Source organism: Musca domestica, unplaced genomic scaffold, assembly GCF_030504385.1.
Source record: "Musca domestica strain aabys unplaced genomic scaffold, Musca_domestica.polishedcontigs.V.1.1 7, whole genome shotgun sequence".
Classification (NCBI taxonomy): Eukaryota; Metazoa; Arthropoda; class Insecta; order Diptera; family Muscidae; genus Musca; species Musca domestica.
In genome coordinates this window covers 11,127,325-11,152,314 of record NW_026712383.1, presented here as the reverse complement: position 1 = coordinate 11,152,314, position 24,990 = coordinate 11,127,325, and the positions used below count along the sequence as shown (strand labels likewise).

General features: G+C 33.8%; 1 protein-coding gene across 5 annotated transcripts in view; it reads left to right on the top strand.

The window, feature by feature from the left end:
• The window catches only part of LOC101890249 (sodium/potassium-transporting ATPase subunit beta-2), an 85,815-nt gene extending 61,335 nt beyond the window's left edge, over positions 1-24,480 (top strand). For 4 of the 5 annotated variants that reach the window (XM_059130075.1, XM_059130078.1, XM_059130077.1 and 1 more), the window contains exons 4-9: positions 29-148; positions 299-310; positions 543-709; positions 776-886; positions 1,159-1,324; positions 16,234-24,480. In XM_059130075.1, the coding sequence (XP_058986058.1) occupies positions 29-148; positions 299-310; positions 543-709; positions 776-886; positions 1,159-1,324; positions 16,234-16,337 (680 nt within the window). In that variant the 3' untranslated portion in view covers positions 16,338-24,480. The remainder of the gene's footprint in view (positions 1-28; positions 149-298; positions 311-542; positions 710-775; positions 887-1,158; positions 1,325-16,233) is intronic. The other variant, XM_059130080.1, reaches the window with a different exon arrangement.
• Positions 24,481-24,990: the final 510 nt, after the last annotated feature.

The following is a 24,990-nucleotide window of genomic DNA, read 5'->3' as shown; positions in this document are numbered from 1 at the left end:
TTTTTCTTTCTTTTGTGTGTCTTTCCAGGTCTTGGTTTTCGACCAATGCCCCCAGAGGCCAATGTTGAAAGTACTTTAGTGTGGTATGAATCCTCCAGGCCTGACAACTACAAATACTGGGTTGAGGAAACTGCCAGATTTTTAAAAGGTAAGCATTATTGCCGGTCTCCAAAGTGAACCTGGATCCAAACTGGCTGCTTGCCGAAAATTTTGGCGAATTTGTTTTGATTTTGTGGGAAAAATAATTTTGAAAATTTTGTTTTTATTTGAATTTAATTTCTTTTTGTACCGATGAAAGCGGTTTCATTTCGTAAGTATAAGGAAATGGATATATTTTTGAAACCATGTAAAGGAGAGCATTCCCCATCCAATAGAGTAAACTAATGCTCGAGATTTTGATGAGAAAATGAATTCCTTTTCCCGGAAGCTTATAACAATGCTAGTTTTAGAAAAGTTGGGATATTTAAAATTTTTGATTTTAATTTAGAAATTATTTCTTTAAGGAGTTACTAATTTCTTTCGATCTTTTTTCGAAAATCTAGCCTATGATGATTTACCCAAAGGCAACCAAGTAAACTGCTCATTTGAAAATCCACCACCACCCGGCAAGGTCTGTGGCATTGATCGTGCTCAATTTGCACCCTGCACTGAGGAGAACAACTTTGGCTACAATCTTGCCAGACCCTGCGTATTCCTCAAGTTGAACAAGGTAAACTAGCGCTATCCTGCAAACTTAAGGAACACATGTTATAATATATTTATATTCTCTCCCTAGATCTACAATTGGGTTCCTGAAATTTACAACGACACAAAGACAGTACCCGAACACATGCCAACTGAGTTGAAACGACACATCACAGAAAAGAACAGTTTGAGACCACATGAGGTAAGTTTTGCAACTCAGCAGAAAATTCTTCAAGACTAAGGGTGGGAATACATAAAGCGCTTATTTGGCTGGCTTAAGTCATCGTCTGGCTTCTTCGGAAAGGAACAAAGGAGCCTAGGGAAAAATCGAACTAAGTTAACCTAAAGTTCCTTTATTCCTCTACGAAGAAGCCTGCCGATGACTTAAGCCAGCCAAATAAGCGCTTTATGTATTCCCACCTTAACTTTTCATTCTAATCCTCCACTATTTCTTTTATTCTTTATTTTTTGCAGACCAACGTTGTCTGGGTATCCTGCGAAGGTGAAAATCCTGCTGATGTTGAAAATATTAAAGCCCGTGACTATTATCCACGCATGGGTTTCCCATGGTTCTATTTCCCATTCAAAAATATTGAAGGTTATGTACCACCCATTGTTGCTGTGCAATTTACTGTCGAAAGTAAGTAGAGATACAAATTTATTTTCGGTTTTTAATAATTATACCAAGGATTGAAAGCATTATCAAATATGCAGTATAAGAGTTTTTGAAAGGGTTTTAAAACGTGTTTTTATTAAAATTCATATATTGCACGACAGTGCGTATAAGTGCTGTCACTACGTATACGCCACAAAGACCAACGACATAACAATTGATTATTTTATAGTTTAAAATAATTCAAAACGTGCAAATGCCTCGAGAAATATTTAGATGTTCTATAAATTCTTGAAAACCAGAAGGCGAGGATGAAAATTCATTTGAGGTCATGAGCTGTGGTCCATAACACCAGGCAGGAAGTAAGGGTATTTTTTATACCCGAACACAGCAATGCCAAGTAGACGATAGTGAAGGCTTATCAGCCGAAAAAAAACTCATCTCTTTCTTGCTCAAAACCATGGGGCGTATAGTTGATACCATGATTAAGAATTAAACCTCATACAAATCCTTCAAATTCAAACAAGCATAAGTTAATGGGAGATCAGTGGAAAAGGCTCTACACGAGGTTGTACACCACCATTGAGAGTGCTTTCGAGAAGAAAATGTACACTATTGGAACGTAGAATCACCTATCCAATCTTTAGATGCGATTCTTTCATAAAATGGATAAGCCATAAGCTAAGGAATATATGGATAAGCTGCAGGCTAAATGACGTAATAATTGAGGACAAAGTTTCCAGGAAACTTCACAAGGATTAATCTTGTCATGAGCCTTACCAAGGAGGTCTCTGAACCACCTACGATGCTATAAAGCTTCTGAGGAGAAATAAATCAAATTTACTGTCCAGATGGGTCGAATCGCTCCTAAAAATATTTTAAGACTGGCCCAGGCCAAGAAGACTAAATGTAAATCCGAAAAAAAAAAACTAAACAACATCTTGTCACGAATCTTGTAAGGAGCCTAACCAAGGAGGGCTCTGAACCACCTACGATGTTATAAAGCTTCTGAATGAAAATAAATCAAATTTACTGTGCAGATGGGTCGAATCGCTCCTGAAGATATTTTTTTCCATTGAGCCAGACCTAGAAGACTAAATGTAAACCCGAAAAAATACTAAACTACATCATTTCAACAAGAAAAATCAATTCGGGCACCTAAACGAACCATTCCTCCTTCATAAGACAATTAAGACAAATTCGGACCCCTGGACAAACCAGTCTTACAGAATAAGACAATTAATATCTTCTGTAAAATCAAATACCTGGGAGTAATACAGGATAAAAACGCAACTGAAAACCCGCTTTAAGGGACGAGCATACAAAGCTCACAGGTGCTCTGTAGAAGGACAATAGGTTCAAGATGGGACTAAATCCAAAAATGGTTGTACAGAAGCTCGGTTAGACCTATTCTAATATAGGCGTCAGTAGTCTGGTGGACAGCTATGGATACAAAATGCAATATCACAATTTGCATAAGAGAACTATACCAACGAGGGCTTCAGAGGTTGTTCTTTATGCACACCCAATATAAATACAGATTAGATATGAAGCAGTCATCGCAGCCACAAGGCTAAAAGCAATGGAAGATTGGACCAAAAAATTCACACAACATACAATCAAACAGTTATACAGGTTACTCTAGGAGAGTTAATAGAGGAGACCACTTCTAAGAGAGTACCAGGAAAGAAATTAGTCGTACGGTGCAAAACACTAATCTCAGACAGGGTCTTGTGAAACAACGGAAACCTTGCGGGTATCTCATCCGGAAGTCGCTAATTCACGGATTACTCAAAGTTTGGACATAGCCGTTTAATAGAAAACCTGAAGCTCTGAACTAGATTAGTACTAACACGAGACCAACTCTGTCCGCCTGTTGTAATCACTCTGCAGTCAAAACGAATAGGAAGCTAAAATTTTCCACAGATCTTCTGTCTGCAGGCAGGTCAGGTGATGATTTCAGCCAACTTTTTAAATGGAATTGTCTTAAAATCCACAAAAGGAGTTCTATATGAGTACTTACCCGCTGGAAAAGAATTGTCTATATAAGTTCACGATATCATATATGCCCTATATAGCGGTTCCTCCCGTTATTCGGTACTTTGATGATTTTAGCCACATTTTTTAACGGAATTGTTTAAAAATCCACACAAGGAGTTCCTTGTGAGCACTTCATTTCCGTAGAGGAGAATTGTATATATAGATACGATATCGTATAACCCTCATCGTATCTTATAACCTCCATATAATGGTAACCCCCTATATTCGGTGCTTTAGCCCCTAGAAGAGAGTTGCCTGCGCCCACATAACGGTACTCCCAGATATTCGGAATTTTCATACTTGCGACATTATTCACCGGAATTGTTTTAAATTTCGTATTTAAAGTTCGAAACCGGTACTTCACCCTATGACAAAACTTACTTATGCAGGACCCCCATATAACCTTTTTACATTTGAGCGGAATTTTTGACGGATTTTTTTTTTTTTTTTTTGGAAATTTTTAAAGTTTCTTCCGAATGGTGGAGTGTATAAAAAGCTCGGCCCTGCCGAACTTATTTATTTATCTCTTTCTTATTTATCTCTTTTGTGAATTCGTCACAAAACTCCAATGTTCTTTCGAATTGGTTCCAACAAAAACTTTCAGAATCTTATGTAACCTCACATTTTTTCGAATTCCAAAATTGACCCAGCAGCTGTGTATTATTCTACCAAGCTCCGAACATAAATTAATTCAATTTTTTTCGGCATAAGGTGAGAGAACATAAAAAGCTTTTTTGACTGGCTGGCTTCTTCGTAGAGGAACAAAGGAGTTTTAGATTGACTTAGTTCGATTTTAGCCCTACGCTTCTTTTCCTAAGAAGCCAGACTTTATATATATATTCTCAACTTTAGAAACCGTACAAATATTATAAATTCTGTGCATTTTAAATATCAATTCCACTGGAGTCGATTATATTTTACGTATATGTACATTGTAGAAGAATACAGGTGGATGTATCAACGCTTAGGAATATTGATGTCAAAAAATGTAAAATGTTATTTTTATAAAAAAAAACGAGATTTTTATATGTTTTCTCATACGACACCAATCGGAGGTTGTTATAATATGCGTTTTTCAATATTATTTTTTTAAAAAAATGAGATTTTTATATGTTTTCTTATACGACACCAATCGGAGGTTGTTATAATATGCGATTTTCAACAATTTTTACAAATTTGAATAATTTTTCATTCAAAATGTTCGATTTCAAAATTGGTCAGTTATGGTTGTTATAATATGCGATTTTCAACAATTTTTACAAATTTGAATAATTTTTCATTCAAAATGTTCGATTTCAAAATTGGTCAGTTATTTCATTGTCCCAGCAGCTGTGTCGATGAGACTTTTATAAAAAAAAATACACTCAATTTTAAATGTCAAATGGATTTTGTAAATCTAAACGCACTTTTACACCCTTATTTACACCAAATATGTTGTCATAAAACACGTTATTTAGATTGTCAATTTTCTTGATTATATGTCAAATAAATGGTGATTCTTCATATAACACGTAATTTAGGTGACGCTATAATGCAGACATATATGTGTTTCATGCCAGGGTTCTTTTTTTAATTTTGACTCATACCCATTCAGCAATAATGTGGTACTCCGTTAATATTTCCCTCAAAGGGCGGTCACTTAATGGCCGATAGTATTTATTAGAGCATTTTATTATAATTTTCCGCTATCATTAGAAAGGCATAGAAAAACTGCAACTTTTTGTGTAAGCATTTCAAAATGAGCAAATTTGTTAAAACTCTTAATGGTTTCCACCCACTTTCCGGCCAATTAATGGTCCAATAAATCCAGCTAAAAATAGAAACAAAAACGTTAACAAAACATGTATAAAATGTTAATTATATGTCATTAATATAAACTGTTTACAAAGTGGAGGACAATGGGAGAATGGAATGACAATGCAAAGAAAAATCGTTTTACCATATTGTTTCGTTGATTTGGGGTTTATGGGTTTGTGAAAAATGTTATCCGCCAATAGAAAATTACTCTAATAATTAGAAATCCGGGGGTAAATTCAACGGAATAAAATATAGAAATAATAACTATTTGTTTACAAGCAAAACATTCGCTTCTACCCTACTTAAGTTGATGAGGAAACCCCGAAAACATTAAAAGCAACAATGGCAATTTCCTGAGCCAAAGTAAACTCATATATGAAAACCCACAAGTCAGAGTCATACTCTCTCTCTCCCTCTCTCTTGCTCTTTAAGAAGAGGTATTATCCCTCGCCGTTTATAAAGTGCTTGTTAAATAACAACAAAAAAAGAAAGTTTAACTCAACGGAAAACAATTGTTATACTATGTGCACACACATGTATATACATTATATAACAAAAAAAGAGAAACATCAAGAAAGAAAAAAACTGTATCAGAATTTTCTATGGGGTGGTTGTGGTCGACTGAAGTTTGACAGTTAGCCAGGCTTTATTCTTTTTTTAGGTTTCTCGTTTTTTCTTTTTGTTTTTGTTGCCATTAACGTCGTTGATGTGGCGTCTTGTGGCGATGTGTGTGTGTGTGTGTGCTAGGAATCAGGTTAATATGTCATCATGCACACAAAACGCAACACCATCAGGTGAAAGAGTACATAGGCATACACAAAAAAACAAGAACTTAATTGTTTTACGTTTTGCACAAAAGTGTGCAATTTAAATAATTAAATGAAAATTGATTTAAATGTTTTATATTTTCTCAATGGAGAAAATCATGTTATTTTTTGGGGAAAATGCAATCAAATAACATAAATACTAAAAATTAAAAAAAATGTTTTTTAACACATTTTCCCCCAAATGGATATGGATATATATACATTTAAAGCTATGGCTATGACAAATTAAAAAATAAAATATGAAGTGGTACTGGGATTCCAATCAGCCTTCGAACAAAAATACAACAATTAAATTGTATTTACTCATACACACATCAGATACTCATCACAGTGAGAGATAACTTATTCATCATCATATTTATACCCTTCACAATAGTATGGAGGGTGTAATAAGTTTGTCATTCCGTTTTGTAACACCTCGAAATATACATTTTAGTACCCCACAAGGTATATTCTTCATCAGCATAAAATTCTATGTCGATTTAGCGATGTCCGTCCGTCTGTCCGTCTGTGGAAATCACTCTAGCTTCCGACCGAAATGAAGTAAGTTGATAAAAATTTACTCAAATGTGTATTATGTCTGCAGGACTTTTGGTGTGAAAATGGACCATGTAGGTATAGTATAGCCCCAATATAACGGTACCTCCCGATATGCGGTATTTTGATGATTTTAGCGGCATCATTCACCGGAATTGTTTCAAATTTGGTATTTGAAATTTATAATGGATACTACAGCCTATGACAGAAAATTTTATATGTAGGTCCACGCCTTCGTATAGTCCCCATATAATTGTACCTCTCTATTTTCGGTATTTTGGTGATTTAAGCGACATTATTCACCGGAATTGTTTCAAATGTGGTATTTTAAGTTGGTAATGACTACTACTGCCTAAGACAGAAAATTATCTCTTCAGGTCCACGTCTTCGTATAACCCCCATATAATTGTACCTCCCTATTTTCTATATTTTGATGACCTTCGCGATATTATTCACCGGAATTGTTTCAAAATTAGTATTTGAAATTCGTAAGGGATACTTTGTTGGACCGCCTTCAGCATTTAATACAGCTTATATTCGTCTGGGCATAAAGGAAACTATATTTTATGTGATATTTTGCGGTATTTTGTTCCACTCCTCCTCCTTTCGGGTCCTCTTTGCTTGATATCTTGTTTTTTCGAACACGTTAGTATAAACAATCCCACAGATTTTCTATTGGATTAATATCCGGTGATTGAGACGGAGAATGCAATTGTTTGGGGACATTGTACAGCAAATTAGTGGCAGAACTCTTCAGATTGGCTTTCAACAGATTCAAATACACATGTCGATCCATTGTAGTATCAATAAACACAAGGTTATCCACTCCTGCAGCTAGCATACACTTCCACACCAGGGTGAGATAAAAAACTGCAACAAAGTCATTTACACCTACATTTTTTTTAAATTTTATTGAATGAAAGCAACAATTGTCGGAAATAGCATCAAATTTTAGAATAAGTTTAGATTTGTTCGAATTGGTCACCTTTGGCACGAATTATGGCCTTCAAACGGCCAATGAAACCGTCACACACTGCCTGAATGTTGCTCGACACTTTGGTATTTTTTAGTACCAATCTTGCTTTCCAAAATACTCTAGACACAAGGGTCCTGCGACCAAAATGTTTACGTGCCCAAGGCTTTAAAACACCCTCCAGAATATTTTCGCGATAATATTCGGCATTTATTCTGATGCCACGGTCGATAAATACGAGCGGAGAGCGACCATCGCCCTTTATGGCGGCCCACACCATTACCATAGTCGGTGCTTGAGTTCTGGTGTTTTTTTACAAACTGCTGGACAACGAATGTTTTCTCATCGGAGAAAACCAAATTCGGCCGTTCACCACTTTCGGCCAAGCGAAGCAACTCTTTAGCTCTTTTGAGACTATTTTCTTTCTGTTGCGGTGTAAGTTCTTACACATTTTGAAATTTCAATGGCTTTACCCCGAGCTCAATTTTTCAATATTTGGAGAAAACCAAATTCGGCTGTTCACCACTTTCGGCCAAGCGAAGCTCTTTAGCTCTTTTGAGACTATTTTCTTTCTGTTGCGGTGTAAGTTTTTGCACTTTTTGGAATTTTAATGACTGAAACCCGAGCTCATTTTTCCATGTTTTCTGGTCGTAGAAAATCAATTTTAACAGTTCAGCACTTTCGGCCAAGCGAATTAATTCTTTAGCTCTTTTGAGTCTACTTTCTTTCTGTAGCTGTGTAAGTTCTTGCACTTTTTGGAATTTCAATGGCTTTACCCCGAGCTCATTTTTTAATATTTTCAGAATGGAATATTGCGATATGTTCAGCTTACGAGACATTTTTCGGCCATTGCGACGCGGGTTTCGACCAAGTCGCTTCTTTACTTTTCGAACAATTTCTGCTGATGTTGCTGTTTTCTTCCATCCACGCTACCAGTATAACGGTAACGAGCGATGAAACGAGACACAAAAGATTTATTCACATATAAATGCTGGAGTGCTCTAACCATGAATTCCATCACGAATAAATTTTTTTCTGGAAAATTCTCACCAAAATGATTTTGTACGCTTGTAAACAATATAATGAGCTGTCACTTTAATAATTTTAACAGCTGCCGGACGAGTGGCTTAGAAATGACAGCAGTCTGAAGTTGGTTGTAGTTTTTCATCTCACCCTGTATATACTTGCTCAGCATATAATTCTAAGGGTGAAAATACATAAAGCGCATATTTGGCTGCCTTAAGTCATCGGCTGGCTTCTTCGTTGATGAACAAAGGGGTTTTAGGTTGATTTAGTTCAATTTTAGCCCTAGGCTCCTTTGTTCATTTCCGAAGAAGCCAGCCGTTGACTTAAGCCAGCCAGATAAGCCGTTGACTTAAGCCAGAAAGATAAGTTGAAATCACGATACAGCCTACATTTTTTAACAACATTTGGCAGAAAATGGTATTAAAAATGAGATACATCGGTCCATGTTATGATGTAAAAATCCTATAGTCCACACCTTAAACTATGTTTTCCATTCCCAAATATTTGCGTGTTTAAACGTGTACTGCTTCTCCACTTGTTTTATCGGATCTCCTTCAATGGCAATTCTAGTTTGAACACAAAATTGAACACAAATTTCATTAGGACTCGAGGAAGTAGTGACAGGATGAATGAATGAAAAATTGAACTCTTTCTATCACTCCCTCTCTCTTTCCCTCTATTTGTTGGTTGGTGTTTTTTGCAGGAGTGGTTCGTTGGCGATTTCTGTTCAAAAGTGTTCTCTGTCATTGATTTTTGTGTTGAATGGTGTCAACATATTTCCAACGTTTCGAATACACATAGTGAATGGGGTCGTAGTGTTTGTCAATTTGTTTGACCAGTTTTTTTGTCCTTCTCTCTCCTTATTGCTTTAAGCCAAACTAAAATGATGAACAGAAGCGACAGATAGAAGCTAACAGGATATCCTTTAAAAAAATCCTTTGCACAAAATTGTTTACACATCAATAATGCTTTTATTTGGATGTTGTAGTGAAGAACCATAGGTTTTGTGTAGCTGAGTTAGATAAGCAATTTGTGTTTAGTGTTATGAAAATAATTTATGGAATAGATTTAATTTGATAATAATGGAAATGTTTAAGTCACTTCAAACATCTATGATTTAAGATAATTTTTCTTGTGTAAACGCCAGGTTAAAGTATAAACATATGGAGGTATTTTTGGAATGGATAAAAGCTTAAAAATCCAAAAATGTGGTTTAAAATTCTATTCCAAAGACCTTTCCAATAAATTGCATATTGCCTTAGCGGTTTAATCAGTGAACATTGGTAGTTATGTTGTTATGATATCATAACAACAGAGGTATTTTCACAGGGTTGCCATATTTTGACTCTGTGTTGTCCCATCTTTACACTTCTATGTCTTTGAACAAAGAAGTTTTAGGTTGACTTAGTTCGATTTTGGCCCTAAGCTTCTTTGTTATTTTTCGAAAAAGCCAGCCAAAAAACGTTTTATGTTTTCTCACCTTTAGTTTTTAAAATGAATGCTTTGTTCCAGAACCTGCAGGAATCTACTAGTTTTGCAATTTGTATTCGATATCATAAAGGGAAAATCGGTTATTGTAGTAAAAATGTTGACATTCTCGAAGTTCTGGAATAAGTCAATAATGAAAAAGAATTAAAGGTTACCTAGTTCAAATTCGGTCTATAAATTGATGTTGACTTAAACACAGTATACACTTAACAAACTTAGGGAATTTAGGCGGTCAATAACATTGAGTCAAATAAAAACCAGTGGGTTTGACAGTCGATTGCATTTCATGTATACGACATATAATGAAATATAAAGCCTGTTCCACCTTTTACACGACAAACATCTGATTTCCGGCCCACTAAAATCCATCAGAACGACAAATTTTGCGAACATCAAAGCGAACGAAAACGTAAACATTTCAGTGTATTTTTGCGTTCCACAAATGCGAACACAAATGTCAAAATCAGTCACTTTTGTATTTGCTGTCGTCTGATTATAATTCAGGAGAATTTTTTCAACATTCCAATTTTGCACAAACATAGAAAAATTCCTTTACATTTTTTATGCAATCATATGTTTAAATTTTTTTCAAAAATTATTCATTTGACAACATCTCATTGTCAAAATTTGTATTTATAAAGCCATTGTACATGCACAAATCAGAGATGGGAACCTGTTTTTATGTTGTGAAATGTGACAAGGTAAATTACAGAAAAAGCAGAGATGGGAATGCTTATTTGAAATGACTTTATCTTCTTAATTTTACCATGATTTTTTAGTTCAAAAATGTAAAAATACAATCATACTTACTCTTTGTTAGGTACTTCAAACAAATTCGAAGAATTTCTTAAATGCCTCCGTGGTAAATTTTGAACCTCCTCCACATCATCCATAAAATATAGGGCAACAGAAATATTAATTTTTCAATTTTTTTTTTAAATACAAATAAATTGAACACAATCACTGGGAGAATCGGAATGTTATTTTGTTTGTTTATTTACAATTTGTTTGTTTACAACTGAACTGTCATTTCAGACAGGGCCAGCTGACGTATGGTTGTATTTTTACTGCTTTTTCGCGTTTAAATCTGTCAGTTTGGCGTTTTTTTTTTTAATTTCGCTATTTATTTTTAGAAGGTATATTTAGCATCACTGAGTCACGTGCGAAAGAACGAACGAATGTTAGTGGAACGCATTTTGATATGAAAGTGAGTGACTAGCTTTCGTTCGCATTAATTTTCTTTCGATATAGTGGAACAGGGTGTAAATAAAGCATTTTACGAAAAGAAAACGTTCGATGTAAATGAGTTCGCACTGACCGATTGCCTTGGCTACCATCCAGGGGTAGTTTCAATTGCTGCTACTTCACTTAGTACCCTTGGAGTATTTTATCTTTAGGAGATCAAAAATGTTTGTCGCTTCTAAAGAGGTTGAATAGGGTTAAGGGTTTTTGATCATCCACGTTTACACTACGAAGTCCACTCGATTTCAAATGTCAATGCCATAGCGTACGTACGTCACGTAAATCGTATTCATAAATCTCGTGGATCTTATTTGACGTATACACTATTGATTTGACATTTGAAATCGAGTGAATTTCGTAAATCTAAACATACTTAAAGCTGTTGTGCTCTCCTTTAGCATACGTTTTGTAATGCCACATTTAGACCACTAAACCCATTCGATCGCATCGACATAGCTGTCAAACCAATTTTGGAATTGAAATAGTTTATTGAAAAATTATTCACATTTTTAAAAATCGTTAAAATATGCATATCATAACAACCTCCGATTGGCGTCGTATAGGAAAACATATACAAATCTACTAATTTTCGAAGAAACATTTAAAAATTTTTTGACATGTCAATGTTCCCAAGCGTTGATGCATCTACCGTTATTCTTTTACCATGGTCAATGCCATAGCGTATACGTCACGTATCGTATGCATAAATCCAGTGGATGTTATTTAACGTAAACGCTAGGGATTTTACATTTTACATCGAGTGGGTTTCATAAATCTAAACGTACTTAAAGCTTTTGTACTCTTCATTGGTATAGGTTTTGTAAGGTTACGTTTAGACTACTAAGTCCACTCTATTGCAAATGTCAATTCCATAGTGTAATAACGTCACGAAAGTCGTATTCATAAATACAGTAGATTTTACATGGTAGAAGAATACAGGTAGACGCATCGACACAGGTGATGGGACAATGAACTGTCAAACCAATTTTAGATTTGAAAATTGTTTATAAAGTATTATCCAAATTTGTAAATATGTTTGAAAAACGCATATATTTATAACCGTTTGACGTCGTATAAGAAAACATATAAAAATGTAGTTATATTTGAATAAACATTTTAAAATGTTTGACATATCAACATTTTCAAGATATCAATTGGATTTCATAAATTTTAACGTACTTTAATATTCTCGCTCAGTTCATACGCCTTTTGCAGACAGACTTGCTTCGAAACAATTCCTATAAAATCCAAATTTATAGCGAAAATCGTCCTCGAAAAAGATTTTTTGTCAGTTCTTTAAATCATACATCCATATAAATTACATACATACATCTGTGTAAACATCGTATATTTCCATTCCATATTATTCACACTTACATATGTATATGTAGCTACATATCAATCAATATTCATACATATGTATGTATGTATGTTTCACATATTTGACTGCAAAATAAGTTAACAAAGCTCGTACCACCATTCAGCGAATTGGGGTTGAATAGTAAATTTTCTTTTGCTAGCTGTCATTCGTTTTGTGTTACTCTTAACTATGGTTAAGGAATGGAAAACTTTTCATATCATATGTCAGACGAAGTGTAATGAAATTCGGTTGTATGTGTGTGTATCAGAAACAGAAAACTATGTTAACTTATTTACCTCGAAATAGTTTTGCCTCCCCTCACAAAAGAAGCACTTCTAGCTTTACTTTCGAAAAGTAAGGACGCATTTTCTCTATAGATGACTAGTATATATAGTATCTATACCCCTTCCATGAATTAAGGGCAGCAGGTGAAATTTTTGTGGAAAAAAAAATTGTGGAATATTGAATTTCCCTTCATTAACTGCAAATGACTCATTTATGTGACTCAGCGAAATAAGTTGATAGGCTTGAAAAAAAAACGTATTTCTCTGTGTTAGATGAAAAGGGCTTTAACTGGCGTTTACACAAGACAAATTGCCTTGAATCAGAGTTGTATTTTACTATATACATATTGTGCAAATTGTTTTTATCACTCTCTATTTTTTTATTCAAAGACAGCCAATGTCAAGAATTTTTATGATATTAGAAAGAAATTATGAAGAATAGGAATAGATTTTTTTAAAACAAAATAATATCACAAATTGAAAAATAATTGAGGGAAACTCCAAGGAACTTCTAAATTTTTATTTATAATTTTACCTTTAAGGTTGGAATCATGGTAGAAGAATATAGGTAGACGCATCGACACTGTTGCTGGAACAATTAACTTTCAAACCAATTTTGGGATTGAAAATGTTGAATGAAAAATTATTTACATTTTTAAAAATGGTTGAAAAAGCGCGGATTATAATAACCTCTGAATGACGTCGTTTAAGAAAAAATATAAAAATCTACTTATCTTTGAAAAAACATTTAAATTTTTTTGACATAACAATGCTCCCAAGCGTTGATGCATCATCTACCTGTATTCTTCGAACATGATTGGAATACATTCAACGCTTTCTGACGGGCTTAAGCCATCGGCTGGCTTCTTCTGAAAAAAAACTTAGTCGAACTAAGTCAACCTAACACTTCTTTGTTCCTCTACGAAGAAGCCAGCCGATGACTTAAGCCAATAAAAAGGCTCTTTATCTACTTTCACCTTTACAGCTTGTTCTGCGATATCGAAAGAATATTTTGTGCGAACGCAAGCTAGTCACTCACTTTCGTATCAGAATGCGTTCCACTAACATTCGTTCGTTCTTTCGCTTAGCCTTACGTGACTCAGTGTTGTTATTTATGACTTTGAAAAATAAATCGCGAAATTAAACAACAAAGAAGGCTCCAAAATGACAGATACGTCGGCTGGCTCTTTCTGAACTGACAGCTCAGTTGTAAACAAACAAATTGTAAATAAACAAACAAAATAACATTCCGAGTTTCCCAAAGATGGTGTTCAATTTATTTTTGTTTTTAAAAAAATAATATTTTTCTTGCCCTATATTTTATGGATGATATTGAGGACCTTCAAAATGTACCACGGAGGCATTTAAGAGATGCTTCGAATTTGTTTGTTGTTTCTAGCTCCGTTAGACATTCAACTCGGTATATACCGCTTGTTCCTTGCAACCTGCTTTTATTTTCCGCTATATTCTTATTTGTGCGGCACCATAGGTCAGCCCAAGTCTGTAAATAATAATGTCGGTCAGACAAATAGATACCATCGAGTTTTTTGACTAACTTTTTACCACTCTACAATTGGGTCCTCTACGGTATTTAATTTAAAACATAATTGTTTCCAATGATCTTCAAGTGTTTGCCTGCTGCTTCCAAATATTGGCACTCTTCTGGCGAACTCAGGATTCTCTTCCATACAATCAACTAGTGACCGCAGATGTGTAGTAAATGATTTTTCGTGCTGAAGTTAGATAAATTATATTTGGAATTAAAATTTATATTTGTTATTGACCTATTATGATTGTATTTATTATTTTAACTCAACTTTTTTCTTCCACTTTCAATCATAGCTATATTTATGTTAAAACAGTTCCCCTGAATTATAATTAGACGACAGCAATCACACAAGTGACATTCGTGTTCGCATGCGTGCGAAAGAAAAAAATTCTGAATCGCAAAATGAAATGCTTACGTTGAAATTCAATTTTTCATTCTGTTGGATTTTTGTAGGACGAAAATCAGCTGTTTGTCGTGTAAAAGGTGTGCGAACGTGTTCTTTCGATATTGTGGAAGAGGCTGTAAAGGTGAAAGTACATAAAAAGTTTTTTTGACTGGCTTAAGACATCGGCTGGCTTCTTCGTAGAGGAGCAAAGGAGTTTTAGGTTGACTTAGTTCGTTTTCGGTCCTCTGCTTTTTTGTTCATTTCCGAAGAAGCCAGCCAAATAAGCGCTTTATGTATTCCCACATTTAATCTTACAACTGCCTGGATGCCTAAGTCACAAAGACAATAAAAAAGATAAAGTAATTTGAAATAATAATATCCATCTCTGTATTTTCTGTAACTTACCTTGTCAAATTTCACATTTTGACAATGAGATGTTGTCAAATGAATAATTTCGAAACAAACACAAAACGATAAAGGTATACTCATTTGCTAAATTGAATATGGCAACCCTTTTCTGACGAACTCGACCTTGTCATTTTTCCAATAAAATCAATTTTCATATCTAAATTATTTTTGTATTTTACAAATATAATAAATGTTATTTTATTTTCGGAGTTTCTTGGCACGTAAAAACAGTTATACATTCCATATCTCAAGAAGATCAAAATTTATTAATATGTTCTTGGACTTAAACATAAACATTTAATGCCAATTTTACTAAAAATGAAAGATTACAACATAATCTTCCTACTTTTTTTTTTGATTGATTTGGTTTCATTCTACCATTCCGCAATTAAGTCTTATCAGACTAATATTTTAGTTTTTTGTTATAGGTTATATTCTTACTTGCTTTTTATACCGTTTAAAAGGGGTAAAAACAACAAAATATTTGGTCTGAAAATAATTAAAAAATCTTGCCAGCGTACGCCCATATTTAAGGAAGAATTACAAAATATAAATTTTATAATGAAGAGACCTAAAAGAAAAAAATTCCCAACCGTTGATGCATTTACCTGTATTCTCTACTGTGGGCTCCACATTGAAACCACTGTAAAGAACTTCAGTGTAAACGTGTCATTAACGCCATGAATGACTGTGTATTTGCAAGGGTGTATCACACTATGCGATCTTCACGCAATTGCTAAATATGTGCGTTGGGCGTTCCTATCAAGCGTATTCAATAATTGTTATGTTCCCGTATTTTTTTTAAATCGAGTAAAAGGGAGGACTGTTAATTTTCCTCTTAGGGGACTATTGGGCCAAAAATGTACTGGATTGAAAAATCAGCAAAGATGTCAAAACTAAGTGGATTAGAACTCTATTCTACTTAAATATGCATATATGTTCAATCCTTGATATTCAGTTTTATAAATTGTTGGTTGACAAATATCTAACATCTCTCTCTCTTCTTTTTTCCCTTTTCAGCTGGTGTCTTAATCAATATTGAATGCAAAGCCTGGGCTCGTAATATTCATCACGATCGTTCAGAAAGGAGAGGATCCGTCCACTTCGAGTTGATGGTTGATTAAGAACTAACACCAACAACAACAACTAATCAAGAACATCTGCAATTGCTAAAGCAACAACAACTGCATACAGAACAGCAACAACAACAGCATAAAGAGCATCAGCAGCAGCAGCAGAATAGCAACAATGAAATAATTAATACTACAACATCAACAACAGCAGCAGCAGCAGCAGCAGCAACAACAACAGCAAATATGGAAGGTTTTTAAGTAATACAAAAAAAAGAGAAAAAAATAATGAAAACAACAAAACACAAATAAGAAAAACAAATTAGAACAAAAACCAACTGTAAGAAATTAAAAAAAAAAACAAAATGACAAAAAATTCTAAACCCTAAACGCAAAGCATTATTTCAAATCCAAAAAAATAATGCAACGAAAATAAATGGAAAATAAAACAAAAGCAAAAAAGGATACAGAAAAGATTACAGCAAAAACCAAAGATGCAAAATAAATAAAAAGAAAAACTACAACAACAAAAAGAAGAAAAATTATAACAAAAATAAATAAAAACCAGACCTAAAATGAAAAAAAAAAGAAATTATAAAAATAGCAAAAAAACTAAGTAAAATCTTTAGAAACTAATAACAAACCAAACAAAAAAAAAACAAAGTTGAAATAAAAAATGCTTAATTTTTGAGACAGATTTAAAAAAGAAAAGCAGAAGAAGAAGAAACCACAAAACAATACAGAAAGAAGAAGAAGCAGAAGACAAAGATTATGTTAGGTTTTATGATTTTTTTCTTTGGTTTTTCCTTGTTGAGTTTTTGTTTGAATTTAAAGAAATGAAAGAAAAAAAAACATAAAAACAATAAGAACAACAAAAAAACTAAATCCAATCAATCCCACTCAAGAAAATTGGCTGAATTTCAGAATTCATTTTTTTGCTAATTATTTTCGAAATGGTTTTTGGTTTAAATTCCAGTATTAGAAAAAAAATTGCTTACCTTCGTCAAGCTCGAGGTGAGATTTTTTGTCACGCTTTCTTCTTGGTTAATTATTGTTTATATTTCTCCATAACTAATAAGTCATGGTAGAAGAATACAGGTAGATGCATCAACGCTTGGGAACGTTGAGATGTCAATTTTTTTTTTTTTTCAAAAATAAGTTGATTTGTAAATGTTTTCTTATACGACGCCAATTGGTGGCAGTAAAGATATGCAGTTTTAGAATTTTTTACAAATTTGAATAATTTATTATTCAAAAAATCCAATTCCAAAATTCATTTGACAATTCATTGTCATAGCAGCTGTGTCGATACGGCTACCTGTATTCTTCTACCATGTAATAAGTTAAGGGTGTTTTTTTATTGAGGTATAGAACTTCGAATTGAAATAAAACACAAGAAAATCGTTTTAATGTCCATTAATTTTGCTTTATTGGAAGGAAAATTGTATGCCATTAATGTTTAAACATGATTTCGGGCATGTTGCCGCCGCGGCTGGCTCGAATAAAGCCAATTCTACTTTTTCGAGCATATGGGGCCGTATGTCAGCAATAATGCCACGAATGTTGGCTTCCAAGTCCCCTAACGTTTCTGGTATGTTGGCGTAGACGAGCGACTTCACATATGCCCAAAGAAAATAATCCAATGGTCTCAAATCACACAATCTTGGTAGCCAATTGACAGGTCCATTCCGCGAAATTATGCGCTCATCGAATGTTTCCTTCAATAATTCGATTGTGACGTGCGCTGTGTGGCATTTTGCGCCGTCTTGCTGGAACCACAACATTCATGCCATCGGTTATCATGGCTCTACACCGGTCTCCATTAGCGGTAACTGACTCTCTAGCATTATTTCGGAAGAAGTATGGCCCAATGACTCCACCAGCCCATAGAGCACACCAAACAGTCAGTTTTTGCGGATGTAATGATTCCTCAAGGGTCTCATGTGGATACTCTTCACTACAAATGCGGAAAATTTTGCTTGTTGCCGTAGCCATTCAAGCAAAAATGAGCCTCACCACTGAACAAAATTTTGTGATGAAAATCAGCATTGAGATGAATCTCAATTTCGGCCCATACACCATAATCACGACGCATTGCATGGTCTCGCGGCTTTAATTCTTACACAAGCTGGATCTTTTAGGGTTGCAAGCCAAGATCTTTGCACAGAACCTTCATAAAGTTGATGGACAAAGCTGTAATTGCTGTGTACGGTGGCGAATTCGGGTCCTCTACAGCGGCAATTGTTTTTTCGGTGCACACTGTTCGACGTCTCTGCGTATGCGTATTATCACATATAGTAAACGTAGTGCAAAAACGATCCATGGTTAACCGAATTAATTGCTCTGATGGACGATTATGTCGACCATAAAATGGACGGAGCGGAATTTCGCGAACTGAACCATTACTTTCGAAATAAATTTGCACGATTTGCAAGCGTTGTTATGTTTGTCAACCTGTTCATGATGAAATGGCAATCCAAACTAAATATTAATCACTTGACAGCTGACAAAATTACCGCCAGTTAAAAAAGTGATGCCAACTTAAAGTTCTATACCCCAATAAAAAAACGCCCTTTACTTGTTTATTGACAGTTCACTTCAAGTGGCTATTGTATTTAAAATCAGCGCCATCTGTGTTTTGTAACTGTTAGCAACTTAAAACGCCGTTGTCTTTGGTTTAACGACTAAAGCCTCATTTACACCGATCATATCTTTACGAGAAGCGTTATTTAAATTGTTATTACTTTTGATCGTACATCAAACAAATGGGAAATCTTGGTAAAACCCGTAATTTAGTGTCGATGTAAAGCAGGCTTATGACAGCCACATGAGGAAATATTCGTAATTAATAAGAAAGAACTCTTGACAAAAAATCCCACTTCGAGCTGGACAAAATGTGGCATTTTTTTAAAAAAAAAGTTGTTTTTTGTAAAAAAAAATATAAAAAATTATATCGAAAATCAGCACAGCGAAATTTTGTTGGAAAATAAATTTATTAACTGTGTACTTAAAAAAACAAACACCGAAAATGTATGTAAAATTGGTATTATTACCCCTTCCCCAAAAAACAAGCAAGCAAAACACAACTGGATGCCCAGACTTCCCAAGGCCTCATTTGATTTGTAATTTTTCCCATATTTTGTTTATTTGGCAAAATGGAAAATCAATGCTGTTTAGTAATATAGGAAACAAAAAAAACAAAAAGAAAACACAACCACATTTTTTTGTTTGTTTAAATTTGTTATAAATTTAAGCGAAAGAACAAACCCCGAATGCCCCCCCTTCCCAGAACAACAACCCTTGAGAAGGAGATGAACAAAACAAAAAACCTAATTACTTAATAACAAACAAACAAAAAAAAAGAAAACCATAAAGAAGAAGATTTATAAAATATTGTAGATTTTTAAATATTTAAAGCATTATTTAGGAAATTTTCAAGTAAATAAATAAATAAAAATAATAATAAAAAAGAAAACCAAGCTAAGGAGTCTAGAAAATAATGATGCATTAAAATAAAACAAAAAACTAATCCTCTTTACTTAAAGCAAACAAAAAAAAAACAAATAAATAAAAAATAAGTAATTTATTATAAAACAAACAAATAAAGAACAAAAAAAAATAAGTTAAGTAAAGAAAACTAAAGAGTAATTAAAAAACAGAGACAAATATACACACACATCTTGAGAAACAACAATAAAAAAGTGAAGAGTACCGTTAAAGAGAAAACCAAAATTGAGCATAATTTACAATATAAATGTATATTTATTTAACAAAACAACAAAGGCGACATGAAATTATTTCGTTGTTAATAACAAAACTCAACTTTGTTTTTCTTCTTGTAAACAAACCAAACAACCAAATCCAAGACAACAACCAAAACTGCAACTGTGCTTATTAAGCTTTGGTTACACTGAACAACAACAACAAAAAAAGCAAAGAAATTAAAAAAAAACACCCACCACTCTCTCTCAACTTACACCACACAACACTCACTCACTCACACACTCTTCTCTTTCTCTATCTCTTCTCACATAAAAACTGCTGTAAAACTTTATCAAAAAAACAAAAACAAGAGTAAAGAGAACAAAACAAAATCTTCATTCTGTTTTTTGCAATTCAAAAACTATATGTGTTCCCAAAAAACAAAAAAGAATAAAAACATAATAAAAACTATTAAAAATGAAAAACAACAACAAATAAAAGAAAAACCAAAAACCACCATTTGTTTTTGTTGTGTTTGTGTTTTATTAAAACTAATTTCAATTGTTTTCCATTAAAAATTTAGTTGTTAGTTGAACTTAGTTTCTTTCTTTCTGCGGTCCATCTGCCCCGCCCCTCCATTTATGTTAAGTCTCATTGAAAGAAATAAATAAAAAACAATTCCTTCTCTCTCGCGCTCTTCTTCATCCTTTCTTATTTAACAATAATAATAATAACAACAAAGGAGAACAGCTAAGAGTATTAAACCACAAGGTCATAAATAAAAAGCAAAAAAAAAAACTAAATACAAAAAAATCCTTAATAAATTATTGATTTTTTTAAAAAAATGTACACTGCTATAGCTAAATGCTGAAGGGATTTCGATTGAGAGACAGTTCATGGGAAATAGGTACAAAATTCCTAAATGCTTTTAAACAATTATGTACCCTAAAATACAACTGGAGGTGGTTAATGTCTAGGATAAGGATGTTAAATTTTCTGAGGGTTTGAAGAATTTCCAACATCAAGTTTTTGGGGGAAATATGAACTTTCAAGAGAATTGTTGCTATTTTGCACCGCACTCTCCCACTTTACATCTTAAATAGGTTATCCATAACCCCACTGTCTGAGGGCAGAGAATTTTTCATCATAGCAAATCGTGGTGCTCTAAGGATGGAAAATATCCAAAGAGAAATGTAAAATTCATAGAAAACTGGATTTTGCTCTCCTTATCTCTTTAACTCACGGTGTGAGAAGCCCATGTAATATCATTTTGTCAGGCTTGTCTCTTTTGAAACTCTAGTAATGTTTATGAAGTCCTAGAAGGAAATCCATGGAAAATCGGATATTGCTCTCTTTATCGCTCTCTCTTATTTCAAGGATGAGCAGGCCAAGTGACCTACGTATGGAAAACCTCCAAAGAGAAATATAAAATTCATAGAAAATTGGATTTTGCTCTCTTTATCTCTTTAACTCAAAATGTGAGAAGGCCAAGGCCATTTTGTTATGCTTATCTCTTTTGAAAACCTATTAACGTTTACTGAGACCAAGGAGGAAATCCATCGAAAATTGGAGATTGCTCTCTTTGTCGCTCTCTCTTATTTTAAGAGTGGACAGTCCAAGTGTCCTAAGGATGGAAAATGTCCAAAGAGAAATAAAAAGTAATGGAAAACTGGATTCGGCTCTCTTTAATTCACTGTGTGAGAAGGCCAAGTAATAACGTTGTGTCAGGCTTGTCTCTTTTGAAACCCTATTAACGTTTACTGAGTCCAAGGAAGAAATCCCTAGAAAATTGGATATTGCTCTCTCTTTATCGCTCTCTCTTATTTCAAGAGTGAGCAGGCTAAGTGAAATCATTTTGTGATTTTTCTACTTATAAAATTGTACAAAAATGAGAGTCTCTCATGACAATAGCTTTCTAAGGGATAAGAGTTTCTTAGCTCTCTTAACATTATATGGCAACCCTGATATGGAAAATCTAATGACTTTTTCTAGTCTAACTGTATTCTTAAAATAATCACTTTGTAAAGAACAACAAAGAGTTACCAGTCTCCTAAAAATTAAAGAGTAATTCAGATAAGAGCAGAAGTTCTTCTCTTGGAAAACTAAATTGGTTGCTCAATGAACTCTTCTCTTTAAAATTTAAGGGGAGCATACATAATACGTTTTTTGACACCGGCTGGCTTCTTGGAAAAAGAACAAGGGGCGTAGGTACAAAATCGAACTAGATCAACCTAAAACTCCTTTGTTCTTCTACGAAGAAGCCAGCCGATGACTTAAGCCAGTCCGAGAAGCTTTTTATGTACTCTCACCTTTAAGAATTTTTTTTTTTGTTATAGAAAAGTAAACGTTACTCTTTGTGATTTACTCATAATTGCCGAGATCATTTCTTCAAGTTGAAGATATAGGTGTTATAAGATGGCCTTTTACTGGGTCTTTTACAAAATACACAGTAAGCTTCGCAACCCAACCCTATGGAGGAAAAAATTTCTTTAAGAAGATTGGAATGCCTTCTTATCCTTACATTTAGGTGTTCTTGGCTACCAACTGAACAATTCGACATCACTGACTTCTCGTAAAACACCAGTACGCCGTTTCATATTCGTCATGCTTCGTCTTTTAGGAGCAGTTGAGGTTGTCTTAAAGAAGGCCACCGGGAATTCTCCTCATAGCAATTCAAGGTATTAAGATTCTACAACAGAGGGGCAAAAATAGAGGAAAATGGGGGAATGCCTCTTTGTTACTGCAGTCCGTAAGTGTGGGCCTTAAGAGAGTATCACAAAATGTAAATACATAGATTTTGTGTGTCATGGAAAAAATATGATTTTTAAGCCCCTATTTATTCTGCCAGGGCGAAATTCTTACCCTACAATTTTTACCAGTATATTTATAAATTATTTTCTCTTACAAAAGAGAGAGCGAGAGATATCTATAAGATCCCATAAAAGAACCAAGAGATCTTGGTGTGGTAAAAAGGTTTACTTTCCGTAGAAGATCCAAGAATATTCTTGCAAAGAGTTAACTTCTCTTAAAAGATGTTAGGCTCCATTTAAATGAATCCTCTCACATACACTTTCTCTCTCCCTCTTTTAAGGGGCTATATCTCAAATCGTTGGGAGAAAATAACACATTTCTTAGGTGCTTATAAGTAGCGGAATACCTCATGTGACCTCGGCCACAAATACATTCTTTTACCGATAGGTATGCTGAGGCACGCTTGCCTACTCTGAACGTAATTTTGTCCCATCTATGGTCTTAATAGAGTACATGCATAGATTTTGTGAGTAGTGGCAAAATACAAATTTCAAAACACATATATATTCAAAGAGGTTCCTTCTGCCAGGGCAAAAATCTTAGCCTACAATTTTTATTTATATATTTATATAAGATATTCTCTTTAAGAAGAGAGAGAGGAAGACATTTCTGTGAGATCCCATAAAATAACCAAGAGACCTTGTTGTGGTAAAAAAATCCTTTCCCTTGAAGATCCAAGAATATTCTGACAAAAGAGTTAACTTCTCTTAGAAGATCTTAGGCTCCAATTCAAAGATGTGCAAAACTGCCCAAAAACGTACGTTCCTCTCACCTTTCGTCAGAGATTGTTGATGTTAAATTCTCAGCTACGCTCAAACACTTAATCTCAATTTAGTTATGCACATCACAGACACTCAGTCTCTTTTAAGGGACTCTATCTCAAATTGTGGGGAGAAAAAAACATATTTAGCAATGTATTTATATAAGATTTTCTCTTTAAGAAGAGAGAGACTTCTATGAGATCCCATAAAAAGAACTAAGAGATCTTGTTGTGGTAAAACATATACTTTCCGTAGAAAATCCAAGAATGGCAAAAGAGTTAACTTCTCTTAGAAGATGTTAGGCTCCAATTAAATGAGTTCTCTGTCTCTTTTTAAGGGGCTATATCTCAAATCGTAGGGAGAAAATACCATATTTCTTAGGGGTGTATGCAACCTCGAGCACCAATGTTTTTTCATACGAAAAGGTTTGCTGAGGCACGTTTGCCTACTCTGAGCGGCATACTCCCAATCAGACCTCTTTAAAAATGTGTAATCAGAGAGCAAAAAGAAAATGGGAGAACAAAAAATGTGCCAATCTCCGTGCGGCTCTGTTTTAGACATTCACCACTTCCTGCAGACGTTTTGCGATCGAAATTCTTTTTTTTAAACAATTAAAGAGCTACAAATAAATACCCACACATTGTGTTGTTGTAGGAATCTATAAACCAAAAACAAAGGCAAATAAAGCGCAAATAAATTCCAAACAAAAAAACGAAACGAGTTGTAATTGAATGTGTTATTCTTAATAGAGATGATGTTAAAATGGGGAAAATATATATTCAAATAACTGCCATTTTTTACACACAAATAAAAATGTATGTAAAAACAATTTTTATTTTTTGAGTGTTATGCAAAAATATAATTATTAATTATAAACAAAAAAAATAATAATAAAAACTAAACAACAACAACAAGAAGAAGAACAAGAACAACAAAGAAACACACAACAACTTTCAAATGAAAACATATTTAAAAGAACAGCAACAAGAACAACAACAAACACACAAAATGTGGATTTGAAAGCAAAGAATAGCAAAAGACCGAAACAGACCACAACGTTTGTTTGTTCGTTTGTATTTAAGCCTTGTCTTGATCTAATGTAAATCTCTCTCTATCTATCTCTCAAAATCATTAGTTCCAGCAACAATGCAATGCAATAATGTTATGGCCTACAGAGCATAGTGGTAAACAGCCGAACCTTTTCAAAATTGTTAAACTTTAAAAATGATAAACAAAGCAAAAAAAAAGAAAACAAAAACTTGACATGAATTATGAGTCACCCTGTAGTTAAGCATAATTCCACAACCAAACTTAACCATTAAATGAAAACAAAACAAAAAAACAACAATGTTAACAATTAATTTTTAAACAAAAATTTATTTAATAAAGATCATTAAGTTTTGTCTTTAAAAACAACCAAAAACAACTTGATT